General features: G+C 31.9%; 1 protein-coding gene across 1 annotated transcript in view; it reads left to right on the forward strand.

Moving 5' to 3' along the window:
- The window catches only part of LOC148309260 (potassium voltage-gated channel protein Shaw-like), a 213,987-nt gene that overhangs the window by 186,527 nt on the left and 10,043 nt on the right, over positions 1–17,417 (forward strand). Inside the window, exons 8-9 of the mRNA XM_088260391.1 lie at positions 1,034–1,243; positions 16,743–16,902. Coding sequence (XP_088116517.1) covers positions 1,034–1,243; positions 16,743–16,902 — 370 coding nt within the window. The remainder of the gene's footprint in view (positions 1–1,033; positions 1,244–16,742; positions 16,903–17,417) is intronic.

Raw genomic sequence — 17,417 nt, forward strand, 5'->3', positions numbered from 1 at the left:
TTGGAAATAATAGCAAAGGAAGCTCCAAAAAAACTTTTCATGAGTCGGAAATGATGTATGATAGATGTTCGAATGATGATATAAGGAGGGATTGCAGGGTTGAGATGAGCATTATCGATAAAATTAAGAAGTGTGTGATGCGATGATTTGGGCATGTGAATCAAATGAGTGAAGAACTGTTAAATAAAATTTTGATATGAATGTGCTTGGTAATATAAGCAGAGGAAGAACGAAGATAATTTATATGATTCAGTTTTATATTTTATATTTCAAATACTTGAAAGTGGTCAGGTCAGCAGTAGTCAGGATGTTTGGATGCGGTTTTTATTTCAAAAACAGAGTGGTGTGGCGTTCTATTATCTCTGCCTACCCTTGCGGAAAAGAGGCGTGATTGTTAGTTAGTTTGTAAGTTGTAAGCAGCATAAAGAACAATGCAGTGGACTATGCTCCTGACAAGCTTTATCTAAATAACCTAACTAACTAACCATCACACCGCTTCCCCACAGGGGTAGGCAGAGAGAATAGAACGCCACAACACTCTGTACTAGCAAAAATTCTTCGCCTCGTCCACGTTCATGCATCTCCTCATACATACCCGCCGATTGTTTCGACTCTTAACCTGACCATACTTTTTTTTTTTTGGCATACTTGATCGTGCCAAGTTTTTCTCCGATCACACTCTTCTCACTCCGATCACTCTCTTCTAACCCTTATCCGCACCCAATGGTGCATAGGGCACTGCATCATATAAACGCAGTGTTTTCTTGATCGTTAACATATGAAGGAAAGATGATCAGCCCTCCGCTTCAGGTACCAGTCCAAGGAAATATCGAATAAATATTAGAGTGAAAAAAACACTTATATTTATTTGACCACCCCTGGGAATTGAACCCGGAACCTCCAGAACGGTAGCCGAGCGTGCTGACCATTACACTACGGAGGCGGACAAAAACTAATATATATATATTTATGTATAAAAACTAATATCACAAACTTATACAAAAATTAATATATCATTTCTTATTTTTTCCAGGATAATCCAGATAACCAATTCAAGAGTATTCCCCTGGGGCTATGGTGGGCGATTGTCACCATGACCACCGTCGGGTATGGGGACATGGCCCCCAAGACCTACGTCGGCATGTTCGTGGGGGCCCTCTGCGCCCTGGCCGGCGTGCTAACCATCGCCTTGCCAGTGCCAGTCATTGTTTCCAACTTTTCAATGTTTTATTCGCACACACAAGTAAGTACTGCTTCGCCACTATTATTTACTGCGTCCGGCTTCTTAAACAAGATTGCCAGTCGTCAGCCGACGAAAATTTTCATTTTAATACCAATTAGCTAGCGTCGCAGGCATACCGTACCGTGTTCGTACAATATTCATATCATTTTTTTTGTAATTCATCTCAACCCTTTATATCATAGATATGAGTACTTACAATCAAATAAAATTAACATTAATTTAAAAAATTCAATGGCTTATTATATAAATAATTTAAATTTGTTATACACAAAAATATTTTTTACTAAGTGACACTCAACGAAAAGACATGTTTTGAAAATTGTGGATTGGATCGTTTCTGCATTACATGGTGCAATAAATTATTGTGTTAAAAATGTATCGATTTGACGTAGTGCCCTACGCACCATATGTCTTACGCTTCTAGTACCAGTTCAGGATGAGATAAAATATAAATTACAGTAAAAAAGTTTTTTTTAACCCCTTGGAAATCGACCCTGAGACCTCCAGCATTGTAGCCAATCGCAGTGCCCATTTAACTCTGGAGGTAGACAAAAAAAACTCAATCTTAAATAACTTCTTATATTTTATTGCTAACTAATTTGGCGTTAAAATGACGATGAAATTGAATCTTTATTTCAGCATAGCTAAAGATGGATGTTTAATAAAATGAAAATTGAAATGCGATAAAGACTATTTAGAGTATTATTTTCTTTATAAATCTCTCAAAAGAGATCGTATCTATTGGGCACAGCATTATTTCAGGGTTGTAGCGAGTTGAAAAAGTAATTAATTGTACAAAAATAACAAAGACGACACTGTGACTTCAGCGGGCAGGTCACTTAGAAAGATTAATGAGTTACATTGTTTGTTTCATTACTTGGTCTATTTTTCATAACATTTCCTAGGAAAAGTGAAGAACAATATTATTGTAGAGCTCGACCAAGAATGAAAGCACATAGTTCGAATGAAACGACCGTATAATTCGTAATCTACGAGACGGAAAAGGTCGTGATTGATGGGTTTTTTTGAAAGCAAACCTTTTTAAAGGCGGATCGACTATGGGAAATGTAAACAGGAATTGAGTTTTATTTGAGTTATCCGATTCCTGTTTTGCTTTTTTGACAAATGGTGTTTTGGCATTTCGTTGGTAGAGATAAGTGACTGAATTGATAGTGCGCTCTGACAAATCGATTGTTATTGATGTTTAACTGGCAGTGCACAATAGAGTCTTGGTTTCAAGTCTAATGTATGGAAGTGAGGCCTGGAGAAAGAAGGATGAAAGTAGACTGAATGCAGTCGAAATGCAATCTCTCAAAAATCGCAAAACGTTTATTTTTTTATTTCTTTATTATTATTTTTTATTTATTGGAAAACCAACAGAATATATATACAAAAGAATATAAATTTACTTATATAATAAATTTTAAAAAAATTAAATTCTAATTACAGGTTTTCACTTAAGTAATCTAAAAATAAAAAATAAACTGTCAAATACATAAAAGTATAACTATATAATAAACTTTCATTAATGTTTTTATCGAATAAAAGAATTTTTCTTTTTCAAATAGTCAAATAGACAATATTTCTATTAAACGTATTAAAAGAAACATTATTGATGTGTATTTCATTAAGCATAACATTGCACATATCGCAGGCTCGATTAAAAAATGAATTTTGGTAGGAGTACATTTTAGGAATTTTAAATTAAGTTCAGTATCTGGTCTGTGCTCCCATGACATCTAAAATTGATGAGTGATAAAAGCTCTGGGCAATCTACTTAATTATTTACATAATTATCTACATAATTCTTTTTTATCTTTTTTGACATGCCGGAAATGTTATATTTTTATTTTATTGTATTTTTATGTGTAACTGTTTTTATTTAAGGTTTTTATAAATTAACTTAAAAATTAACTTTATAAAATGAAACAACATTGTTTTTATCATTTTTTATTGGTACACTTTATCCAACCGGTTTCGACAAGAACCTAAGAACCTTGTCATCATCAGGGTTTATGTACTAAATTCTAAAACATTATAATACTCATAGTTAGGTTATAGTTGATTATCCTTCCCTTACCTATAAAAAGTGGTTAAAACAAACTGCTTTTATTTTATAAAGTTTATTAAATGTGCCACAAAGTAACATTCAAGAAATAACTTCAAAATAACTCGCCACGGAATAAAAACAACAACGGCATTTTCAGCAATTTATTTTCCATAAAATGGAGTTATTTCAATTTGCAAACGATTAATCATGTTTACATTGTTCTATTTTTATAAATTCATCCCTCCATTATAAGACGGAAAGATATTTCATTTCCCGTTAAATGCGTTTCAATCTTATTTTCACACTGATAAATAAAGACAGAAAAAAGACGAGCAGTTTTCGCATTCATCCCTCAAGCAGTGTGCAGAGTTTTGCATTTCTTCTGTTCTCATAGTCTTTCTACCCCATCTTTCATACGCCTTGCTTTGCAACCCTTCCAGAAATGACGGCCGCATTCTTGACTTGTGCGCCTGCGCATTATTTCAGGAAATAAATCCAGCTTTATCCTCTCCGCTTCCTTCCACAAAGCCTCATATATGTCCAATCTACAATATACTATGTTTTGAGTTTTCATGGGCCTGAAACCATTGTATGCGAAACAGAGATTGGGGTGATGACAAATTATAATGAATTTCTCCCTTTGTTGCAAACAAATTACTAATAATAATCTAGATGAAGGGTTTATTCTCCTTATGTAAGGGATGAGAACTGTACATTATTTACAATCTCTTATAAGGAGGTTGTATTGGTACTCACATACATTTAACAATGATAATAATAATAATAAATTTGGATAACTTATATAGCGCCATTTTCGTAAAATACTACCTCAAGGGAATGATGTATTTATTTATTGATTTTGGCGTCTAATTTATAGAACTCCATTTTAATTTATATTAATATTTAAATCAAACACAGATTTTTTGAGTCTACTAAGTTGTATTATATTTTATTAAAAAATACAAAAAATTTAATATTGTGACAGTTGTTTTGCCTAGTTATGGCATTTTCAAACGAATGTGAAGATTAAATGGACTGACAACCTTTTTAGCTTTACAATTTTAAGTACTTAAGTTATAGTTTTAACATGTGCAGTAATAATTTATGGAAGACATCAAAAGTTAATGAGGGATGTAGGGACGTACACTTATATTTATATTCTGGAAAAGGAAGAATCTATTGACAAGGCAATTTGTGAAGATATATTTTATACATTTAACCATCTCTCAAAACAGTCTCATGTCTAGTCGATACTCGAAAGCAAAGTCTATTTTGAATATATATATTTAAAAAATATATATATATGTAAACCAAGGTTCTCAAGGGATGAAAAAGCGAATAAATATATTGAGAGAAGGGCGATTGCAGGGAATATAATAAATGGTATTTTTAAGTGATTGCAAATAAAAATATTTATATGGAAGCGTAGCTGGCGGTTCACAGTGGAATGATATTACTGGCACTGATGTATGGAAGTGATATATGGAATTGGCAAATAAAAGATGAAAGCAGAGTGAATGCTATTGAAATGCATTTTCTCAGACTAATGTGTGGAAAATCGTTGTATGGCAGTATTTAAAACGAAGATATTAGATATTGTTACGATCCATCCTCTGTCTACCTATCGAGGAAACGGCGTGATGGTAGTAGTAGCAGTAGAAGTGGTTGTTTATGTATAAAACAAAACAAAATAAGACAATTCACATTGAAAATTAGAATCCATCACTCTTGTTCAATGCGGTTATTTTTCTGAAAATAAGGGTTTATTCAAAAAGGCTTTTTTTACATACTTTACACATTTCATTACATTTTTAACATCTTTATATAAAACGAGTAACGTAATTTCTTTTTCACACAAACTTAAACCATTTTTCAAAAACTAATTATATTTTGAAACACCCTGTTTGACGACAGATATGTATCACAAGATTCGTATTCAAACGCGTTTTGAATTGCCGACATTATTTTTACCAACTCTCGAACGCTATTGATTCGATCAAATATTGATGGTTTCCAAAGCTTTGCATATTCAGAAGGCAGCAAACCAACAACTCAAATGAAATCAAATATTCAAAATACTTTCAGCGGTTTTCGGAAGCTTTTAAAATAATGAAAACCGCAAACGTTTACGGAGCTTCCCTGATTCAGCTGAAATGACAAATAAAACATTGTTTTCCTGGGAGATATTCCTGAAGGAGCTTTATTTTAAACCTGTAATACCTTTTGCTTAACAACCGTGTATGAAGGTATTTTGGGTTGCCTCGTACTACCCAAACTAATCTTGTGGACGAATTTCAAACATAAATCCATTGTTAAAAGTAGGAAAAAGTATCTACATAGCTTTGTATATCATTTTATTTAACGTTTAAAAATTGTTATAACAATTAGCCCCTTTCGTATTTTTTTCTGCCATTTTTTATTATATATTTATAATCTTATGAAATCGTATTTTAAACCGTTATATTTTAAACGTTATTTTTATTATAATCTACAACACAAATTTATTTAATTTGAATTAATTTTGCTGTAAAATAATATAAATCATAGCTTTTAACCTATGCCTTGTTGTCTTTAAAATGTAGAATTTTGTCTAGCCTCTCACTGGTCTGATGATGTCTATATCGAAGAAACCCGGTTACTGGTCAAATAAAATAAATGTGGAAAAAACTATAAACTTGTTATTAATTTTTTTCCACCGTAATGGTTAGCGTGTTAACATCCCGTGCTGGAGATTCCAGGTTTGATACCCAGGGGATGGGGTGGAAATAAATATGTGATTTTACACTGTAATATTTATTAATTATTATCCTCTTCTGGTCCCTGAAGGCTTCATATAAGTAACGATCAAGATAACACTGCATCAATATGTACGATGCAGTAGCCTGTGTACTATTGGGTTCTGATAAGGGTTGAAAGAACGCATGTGTAAAGATCAGAAAAAATCAATGACTTGATAGCTTTTTAATCTTTTATTTTTCTTATCTTGCGACCGAGTTTCATCGATTATGACTGGTAATATCGATAACGATAATACCTATTTAATTTTGATCTTTAAAAACAAAATTAAAAAGCATGTTTCAAATTGAAGTAAGTACCAAATCCAAAGTTTACTTACACCCAAAACAAATTGACGGAAAATCGCTCATTAATTCTCGATAAATTATACAGGAAAAATAACATTTTCCTCTCGAACAAAGCTACACAGCGCTTTCCGCTTAGCTTAATTTTTCCATTAACTTTTTCTATCCCAATGAAGGCGTCACTGCAAATGACTGGGCGCCACTCGCTTGACGATAACCAAACCGAAAGTTCCAAAACACCCTACGTCCAAATTTCATACAATTCATGGAATATTTAAGCCCCGAAAGAAAACAACCCTCGTTTTGTCTTGATAAATGAATTGCTACACCAGATATGTTTTTAGACAGCTTCATCGAGCGACTGAAAACACTTGATGAATACCAAGATTGTATCCCGCAAAGGGAAGACTGAATATATATTTTTGTATCAGGAAAATTTCCTTTTAAGGTTTTTTATTTTAGTATAAATATTTTATTCGTCATCAACTTTTTGACAACCTATCCAATTTCAATTAAAATACGTGCTTTAATTGTTATACACCACTTTTCTTCAAGCTTTTTTTGACACCTATTTCGATGTATTCAGCTTTATTGAATGGTGTTTGATAATAATGATGTATGCATTGAAACTCGAGTTACAATAGATTTTCTAATTCGAAGAAAAAGTTGTATTAACCAAGTAAAATAAAGGAAATTGCGTATCTTTATTGAATAACATTATACTCTCTTATAATAACTCTCTTATAATAACTTAAGAACTGTGTCTTATATGTATGTAATAGTTTATAAAGGAAATGATTAAATTTATTGGAAATTGTGTTGTTGGTAGTGAGTTTAATTATGTCTTTAATTATCAGAGCTTTTAAAATAAAAATTATTGGTTTTTCATATAATAATTATTTTACAACACCATGGACTGGAGCTTAAAGCTCTAGACTGATCACTTTACTTCCATGTTATTAAAAACCTGTCCGCCTCCGTAGTGTAATTGTCCGCCTCTGTAGTGTAATGGTCAGCATGCTCGGCTACCATTCTGGAGGTCCCGGGTTCGATTCCCAGAGGGGTTTAATAAATATGAGTGATTTTTTCACTCTAATATTTATTCAATATTACACTGGACTGGTACCTGAAGTGGAGGGCTGATCACCTTTCCTTCATGTGTAAACGATCGAGATAACACTGCGTTTATATGAAGCAGTGCCCTATGCACCATTGGGGTGCGGTAAGGGTTTTATTATTATTATTATTATTAAAAACCTAGATAACACTGCTTCAATGCAATGTAGTGCCCTGTGCACTATAGGATGTATCATATTGAGTGGATTAAGGAAACACTTGTTTTTATACCACTTGAGTTTTATTTAAGACTACTAGTTTCGGAAGCTAAACTTCCATCGTCAGGTCTGAATAATAACTAAAATATAAAATTGTTCTATAAATAAGGAGAGGGGAAAGTTAGAGGGAGGGGATAAGTAAAGGGGCGGAGTTTGAAAACAAAGGAAAAATGGAAAGCAAAGGTGAAGAATTTTGAAACAATATATTATTTAATAAATTATTATTAGAATTTAGGTTTTTTTGGATTTCTAAATTTTCTAAATAATTCATTGTTTGGCCTTTATGTGGAACAAGGTGTAATAATTTTAATTTATGAGAGTGGAATGAGTGATTTGTATCTATTATGTGATTTGCGAATTCCGAAAAATAATAAATAACAAGACCGCTACAATGTTTTTTAATTCTATTATTTATTGATTCGGCATTAACTTCGTGGAATGACATGATTATTTTAATATAATTAAACACTTGAATATACCACTTTAATGAGTTTTATTTTATTTACGACTAGTTTCGAAAACAGACGTTTTCATCTTCTGATAAAAATTAAAACTAACAAACAAAAAATATTTAGGGGTATATATAGGTTTATAAATATATTTACCTATATATACCCCCCCCCTTTCACTTTATTTATAAACCTATATATATCCCTAAATATTTTTTGTAAGTTAAGTTTATTTGAATAAATACGAGTAAACCTACTTGCACAAAAGACAGATTTTTTCATCTTCTGGTACAAATTAAAACATATAATTCTAATCTTTAAATTTCTAGCGCCTTGGCCTATATATTTTTTTTCACAATCTCCACACGAAAACAAGTGTTTCCTTAATCATTGTAACATATCTTACCACAAAATTAATGTCGAAACAATAAATAAAATATAATATTGAGGTTGTCTTTTTAGTTAAACACACATTCTACATTGGACGCCCTAGCACTGATTGGTTTAGCTTTCAGAGTTTCAAACCAATATGTGATGCGTTCGTGTCACTGCTTTATGGGGGATGGGGCAGCTGTTAGTTCGACTGATAGACGAGTTACGAGACTGCGCTGTAAAGTTTGCTGAACAACGCAAAACTGTATATTGCTTTCAGAGGATTGACACTCTAATGAGATTTTCGCAGAGAAACTTCATTATGGTAGTACTGCAAGCTAAAAAATAGTTTGCGATAAAACCTGTTAAAAAATGGTTTTCTACAATTGCAACATTTTAAAAGAAAATAATGAAAAATTGAGATTGCGTACAAATGTCTGTATTTAAACATACCTCAAAATTTTAATTGACTGGTTTATTTAATGATACTTATTATTCCATTTTAAATTACAAAGTAATTATATTTAATTTTTACGGTTTATGATTAATTTTTAATTTCAATTTTACTTGGTGTATACCAGTATTTTCTTAATCTATTGTGATACAAGTTTTCATGCGTTCCGCATCATTTTTGCATTTAAAACTTATGCGGAATCCATGAAAACACGTGTCACTATACACTTTAGGAAATGTGTCATTTAACAACTGAAATTCCAATTTAAAATTTAAATAGTAAACATAATCGGGTTGCGTTCCTGTAGTTTCTCTTTGTCAGAGTGTCTGGGATCGAGCCACTCTATCGCAACAAGAAATGACTACATTCTTAGCTAAATATTTTTAAAAAATCCACGCTGTTTCTCCACAAAGGTAGGCAGACGTATTAGAACGCCACACCAATATGTCTTTGCAAATAATATTCGCCTCTTCCACAATCATTGATCACTTCACACATTCTACGCAATTATTTCAACTCTTGACCTGACTACTTTCAAGTGTTTCAAATACTCGGTTTTCCTCAGCTTCTATTACCCACCACATTTTAACCTCTTAAATTTGTTTTAGTAATCTTTTGAATTTGTTTTTGTATTCTTTCTTCCTCTTTGGTTTTAGTATTCTACCGCCTCTTAAATTTGTTTTAGTATTCTTTCTTTACTTATTAGATTCACATGTCCAAACCATATAAACACGTCTTTCCTATTTTTATCCATAATGCCTATCTCAGCTTATCTTCAACTTAATTTAAAATAAAAATTGCCTTCTAGATTTGTAATAAAAGGGTTTTTGCAATGTTACAAACCATTTTGACTCACGCGAAAATATTAAAAGACCCATATCACATCCTCAGCATAAATTTTGTACCGAAAGTGTCATCCCATATTGTCGAGAAATTTTCAATTCATTTGAAATATGGACCCTTGTGGTAATAAAACGGTCGTTAAAGGGGTGATAATGCAGTTAGTGAATTTCGTGGTTCTGGACCTGTAGGGATGAACAGAATACCTATTTCAAAAAAGTAGGAAATATTTTACAACCGTTTTTTGGCATTTTATGTTGAAAGAGTATTGTACATTTTGACGTCTCAATATAAATAATGTTGAAAATGGAAGTCTGGGTTTTTACAGAGCTTTTTATACACTGGTCAATTTTCTGAATCTCAAATATTTTTTCTTTAAAATTCCCACGATATCGCTCACTCCTTTCAACAACGTCATATATCAAAAATCGTCAATTTTTACTTGTGCATGTTTTCGGAATGCCCAGAAAATATACTATAATCCAGAGAGAGCTGCATATATTTAACTTCATATTTACCCGCTACAGGGCAAAGGTGTCGTTTTTGCATTTTGAAGAAAAGTTCTTGTTTACTTTTTTTTTAAATACTTAATATTTTTCAAGTGGAGAAAAAACATTCAGGTTTTACCTAAAAAGATCTGTTCCACAGTAAAAAATTCAATAAGTGGCTTGTCATTTATTTTTAATATATTTTATTATATTTTTAAACTCTAAAAACGATCTCCTGAAAAATCAAGTTTTTTTTATATATGACGTTGTGGAAAGGAGTGAGCGACATGATCGATCGACTTATTTATTATTTTCTTGTTATTCTTATTTTGTTTATTGTTTGGCATTCACTTTCTTGCTAGAAAAGATGAAATTTAATACATAATTCAATAAATAATAATAAATAATACATTGTTTCAAAATTCTTCACATTCGCTTTCCATTTTTCCTTTACTTTCAAACTCCTCCCCCTTGACTTAACCCCCCCCCTATCTTTCCCTTCTCCCTAATTATAGGATAGTTAACTATTTAGTTTGTTTTAATTTCCTCTCCTCTCCATTAGAAAAATATTTAGTTTATTTATTTAAAAAATTAAACAATACCTTTATCAAAATGCAAAAATAACACTTTCTGCCCTATAGCGGGTAAATATTAAGATAAAAATATGCCGCTTTCATTGGGATATAGTACAGTCTGGGCATTCCAAAAACATGAATAACTAAAAATTTATGATTTTTGATATATGACGTTGTTGAAAGGATTGAGCGATGTATCATACAACGTTTTGACGTACATTCCTTAAAATCCCTATTCAAAAGCTACAGTGGACTAAATACAATAAAAATGCTGTAATATTCTGCGATCTCAAATCCATCTGTAATACTTTAAAATTTATCGAAGCAGCGTGTGCTTGAAATGGCCTTATATTTGTCTTGTTTTTGGTCATACGACGTCAATTAAATCAAATAAAGGGAAACAAGGCTGACTTGATGCCAGAGAAAGCGGCATAACTCCCGGAAGTAAATATTACGAGCTATTTGTCTTTCTAGATCTGCCATACGAACAGCGCTCTCTGCAAACCAAATACGGAAATAAATTTCAAAGGATTTTGGAAATGTTTATGAAACTCAAACACAAAAGATTTTATTTTTGAAAAAACAAAACGTTTTCTTTCTCAGTGACGTGAGAAAAATTTGATAAATCTATGAGTTCCAAAAGTTTTAATGGTGTTTTTATCAAATATTTATGGGTAGAACGGTAAATGTTACACGTTTTTAAAGTCACCACTTAAACCAAATTATGGCAGACCTTTATATTATTTCTTGAATGTTTTCCGCAGATGCTTTGGCACATTTTATGAACTTCATAAAATTAAACAACATTCTTCTAACCATTTTTTTATTATAAGTACACTTTGACCAACCGATTTCGACAAGGCATTGTCATCATGAGGGTTTGTTAAATTCTTTAACATTAAAATACTGAAAAACATTAAAATACTCATAGTTTATTACATTCCCTTACCAAAACTTCAACACACTCTGTACACCATATGAAAATATGATTTAAAAAATATGATTTAAAAATATGATTAAAATATAAGTAATTAACTATCAGTATTTTAATGTTTTTTTAATTATTTTAATGGCTTAGAATTTAATAAACCCTGATAATAATAAGGTTCTTATCGAAACCGGTTGGTTAAAGTGTACTTATATATTTTTTAAAGTGGTTAAAACAAAGTTGTTTAATTTTATAAACTTTATATTATTCTTGATCTTTGTTAAGATAAAAAATTTTGAAAAAAAATTCTAAATTAAACTTTTTGTATATCTTTTTCTCCAAACCCGGACTCGATAGTGCATAGGGCACTGAATCATATAAACGCAGTTTTTTACTCCAGCGCATATTTATATACATCGATTAAAACTTAATATTATACTCAATAGATACTTAATTGAACTATGGCTTTGCATATATGGTTTTGCATCTCTTAAGATCGGAAAGTTTAGGTAAGTTAAGTTTGTAACTAACTAACTAACAAACTAACTAACCTTTACACCATATCCCTCAAATGGTAGTCAGAGAGAATAGAACGCTACACCGGCCTGTCTTTGCAAATAATCTTTGCCTCTCCCACATTTATGCATCTCCTCATCTCATACATATCCCAGATTACTCCGACTTATGACCTGACCACACTCAACTATATGAAATACTTGGTCTTTAAGATTTTTTTTAAATATAACAGGCGTAATATGAACTTTTAGATAAATCAACTGATCTTTAAACTTTGTACATAATAAGCAAGGTATATAATAAATGCAACTCCCATCATAAAAAAAAAAATCATTTTCATAAAATTTATGCCTTGAAGAAAACCAGTAAATATTTGAAATACTTGATCATGCCATGTTTTTCTCGGTATGGTTGAGTTTTTTCAATATTATTTAAATATGATCTCAAGTTAAATAATATTTTTAAATTATAAATCACGTTAAACTTATTATTTGACTATAAATTGATTCCGTTACATTTTTAAAAGCAAGTAAAAGATTGTATATAATTGGGTTCCTGCTCGCTAGGATGAGTTGGATATTTGTATGGAGGGAAATGAGCTAGGCCAATGTCTTGAGAAATTGGCATTTGGTCGTTTATTGGGCAAACAAATAATATGTAATTAAGGACTTCTTCTTTAAAACGATATTTGCAAATGGAGGAGACAAAAATATCAATCTTTACAAGGTGCTTTCTCGTACAGCAATGTCCCATCCTCATTCGACAAATGGTGGATGTATATTTTTTGTTCATCGAAACATTTTTAAACCAAAGATGGGGTGAGACAAAGTTAGGCTGAATGAGAGAGAAATGATTTCCTTTTGAAATTTTGGAGATGTTCCATTCGAGGGACCAGCTGGAAGACATATCATCATTTGGGATTGCTAAAAGGTTATAGATGGGTAGTTAGAGAAATTCGTACTTCCATTCAAAACAGCTTCCTTAGCAAGGGAACCAGCTTTTTCATGTCCTGGAATATCATGGTGGGCTAGGAATCCAAGCGAGAGAAGTCTAGTTGAGTTACCATGATTTTATTTTATTTTATGCACTCAATCAAACGTACGCTTTTCAGCGAAACCTTCAACATGTTTTCCTTAATAGATTTATCAACCAATTACCTATAAATAATAATTGCTATAGCTATTACCGGAGTTATTAATAACAGATATTAAACCTCATATTTGGGAAATAATGACAAGGCACTATTCAGCCTGCGAGATTTGGGTTGTAATATTTAATCACCCGGCGCACGTGCGTAATAAATAATACCCTGAATGGACTAAGATAGATGAAAAACGAGATGAAATTTCCGGGATAGGTACAGCACTTAGATCACAATGTACCTTCATATTTATTTCATTGGTGCGTCTGAATGGAGTAATGAATGGGTTAGATAACTAGGTATAATGAAGTAATTTCCCAAAGCAGCGAAAGGGGAAAGTTCTTAATTACCTCTCATAAATCTTCGGCGGCAATCAAAGGACAGATTGTTTTCCTTCGCCACTCATTCAAGGGTGAAAAGTTTTAATTTCCACGTCAAGATCTATCGACTCCTCTGAGATAAATCCACCGCGCACGGATCGGTTTCCTAATTACTCGCGATCTTGTTAAACGCAATTACAAATCCGTGATGTCGTTAAAAGAAAGTTTACAAAAGCTTAGTTCAAAGCGGTTAAATAAGAAAATGATCGCAAGAATTTTAAACGGAAACGAAATAATTATTCGTATATTAATCTAAACTTTGAAGCGGTGCTTACTTCTGAATTAGACTCATAAAGTTATATTTTGAAGATTCCCATTCAGCTCTCCTTTCAATTGAACTGTATGTAATAATGGAATTTTAAAAGTAGAAGAGAAAAATCATTAAATTTGTTACACTTATACACTTCGTTAAATTACGACATAAAACTTTTTTTTTTAAATTTTTGAATATACTTTCAGATCAGTTTAGTGCCGAAAGTTATGCCGAAGGATGTATGTATATACATATCGCTCACTCCTTTCAAGAACGTCATAAATCAAAAATCGTCAATTTTCAGTTGTGCATGTTTTCGGAATGCCCAGAAAATGTACTATATCCCAACAAAAGAGGCATATTTTTAACATAATATTTACCCGCTACAGGGCACAAAATGTTGTTTTTGCATTTTGAAGAAAATGTATTGTTTAATTATTTTTATAAATAAATGAAATATTTTTCAAATGTAGAAAAAACTTTCAGGTCCTAAAAAGATCCGTTGCACGGTAAAAAGTTCAATAAGTGGCATGATATTTATTTTTAATACATTGTGTTTTATTTTTAAACTTTAAAATCGTTCTCCTGAAAAATCAAGTATTTTGATTTATGACGTTCTTGAAAGGAGTGAGCGATATGTGTGTGAGCGAAATTATCTGGTCATTCATTCTCTCAGCATGTCCAAACTAAGATTAAGATAAAGAGTCTACAAAATACATCTACCTCAGTCTTATTTTTCTATTAATATATTAATTTCTACAATATTTTGAATGTGTCCAAATCTTTGTTTAAAAATTTATCTCTTAGTTATTGTTTTCATTAATTTCAGGATCTTTTCATATTAATATCTCAAAAAATATCAGGAAAATGTGTAGGTTTGGGCATTAAAAACTGAATTTATAATCTAGTCAGTACGCCGATGGAACACCTCCATCCGTCAAATTTTCTTCAAAATCAATTTTAAATTTCTCGTTCACCGTGCGAGAGAGGCCTAATACAAAGCCATCATTTGTTTCTAAGTTTTCCTGCCGTTTTCCAATAAATCAATCCCCTATTAAAATAGCTATTGCCCTAAAACAAACCCTTAGAACATTAATTATTGCCTCTGACATTTCTTATTTTGTGTACCTTGGCAAACACCAAAAAGGAACTTTGGAAAATCGTTTTCGGTAGGTACTCGGTAACAACGTCATGCGAAGAAATAGTTTTTTTTTGTATTTCAACGGCTTACCACAAAAAATGACTCTTTCTACCAAAAGCTAAGAAAAAAATGGTCGAAGCCTTAAAGTTATCGCTTGAGATAACACTTGTAGCATCCACCCTTACTATTTCGCTGTCAAGGATTTTTTGCGACTCGATAAAATCCATCGCCTTTTTAACCAAAAACCATAAATACTCGTAAGAACTGGAGTTCCATAGTCACATAAAATTTAAAATTTTATTTTACATATTTATATTATTTGTTGTTTCGGGATTCGCTTTGTGGTAAGACATGATAAAATTATGGTTTATACAATTGTTTAGTAAAATAACAACTAGACAGCTGTTTCCACATAAATCTTATTTGACTAGCGACTGATTTTGTCGTAACCGACATCATAAGACTGATGATATCGGTTACGACGAAACCCGGTCGCTGGTCAAACAAAATTTATGTTAAAAAAACTACACAGTTGTTATTTTATTATATTAAATGCAGTTCCACTAAGAAATATTCGTACAAAACTCAATTAATTTCAAACCCTTATCCGCACCCCAATGGTGCATAGGGCACTGCATTATATAAACACAGTGTTATCTTGATCGTCAACACAAAGGAAAGGTGATCAGCCCTACGCTTCAGGTACCAGTCCAGGGCAATATTGAATAAATATTAGAGTGAAAAAATCACTTATTTGACCGAACCCGGGACCTCCAGAACGGTAGTCGAGCGTGCTGACCATTACACTACGGAGGCGGTACAAAACTTAAATCTAATAAAACATCTTTTTTTTACCAATTGAATATTAATTTGCTACAACTAGTTTCCGAAGCTACAGATGCTTCAATCTAATAGATCATGGGTAGAATTAATCGTCAATCGAAAACCACACTACTCAATTCTCCAAAGTTGTGTATACATCCTACCACGCTTTTTCACTAGCGAGTTCTTGACACCGTCTATGGTTGGGTTATAATTTTTTTTTTTTGCAGAGACTTTCATGAAATGTGTGTCCTTTTTTTTTCTTTATCTTAAATTCTTGTGGCATTTCACAATATATTTTATTTACAAGTACAAAAAAATAAAAAAAATATTAATACAAAAAAAATATCCCACAAAGGCATGACCTGTGTATGGGTATGCATTAAATTTAAGGTTATGATAAAAGGCACTGGCATGAATACAACAGATATTATCAGAAATAAAATGAGATTAAAATTGCTTATATAAACTACAAATATCTGATTTTAACATTTTTCCCGAATTATTTTACATACCAGATAATGCTCTCTCTTCATTTTTTTCTCACATTCAATGTTTCTTTGTATTTTTATTTTAATACGATTCACTTTTTGGATTTGCATTTTTTTTCATTTTCTTTCACAAATTCCTGTTTATTTTTTTCTAATACAATTGTATTTGTCTGCCATCTGTGTAGGCTCGCTCGAAGCTCCCCAAGAAGCGAAGACGCGTGTTGCCCGTGGAACAGCCGAGACGCAATAACCGAGATTGCGCAGTATCCAACAGGAGGATGAACGCTATCAAACACAACCACCCGGCCGCTGTCATCAAGGAGACGCCAGTACCAGGGAGAGTTGGTAAGCCTATCTTAACTTTAGTTCAAATAAAACCACACAGATGGCAGTAATTATAAATAATTTTTAAACGTCACTAAAAAATTGGAAAAAATAGTCTAAATCCTTGTTCACAAATCTGGGTTTCTTCATGTTTCAAGTTTAGTGGTCCAAATTATGATTTAAGTAAAAGAATAAATGAAATTGTTAACATCTCAAGATATATGTATCTTCCTTATCAGGAAGAATATGAAATTCTGGGTATTTACAGACCTTACAAGTCGTCATAGGCTGGTTAAAGTGATCACTTTATAAACCTGTTACACTCACCATTCTACTCATATTTGGCAACATCACTACACAAATAAGTATATGAGTTTGAAAATAAATAAATGAAAATTGTATAAAGTGATCACTAAAACCTGCCAAACGCCAGACGGCCTACCAGATGCTCAGACCTCTGTCTTTTTTCGTAAAAACAATGGATTAATCATCGCAAAATAATAATAAAGAGAAACAAAATAAAGTTATTATATAAA

This window comes from Brachycentrus maculatus, unplaced genomic scaffold, assembly GCF_059751285.1.
Source record: "Brachycentrus maculatus isolate JH-2025_06_01 unplaced genomic scaffold, ASM5975128v1 h1tg000134l, whole genome shotgun sequence".
NCBI lineage: Eukaryota > Metazoa > Arthropoda > Insecta > Trichoptera > Brachycentridae > Brachycentrus > Brachycentrus maculatus.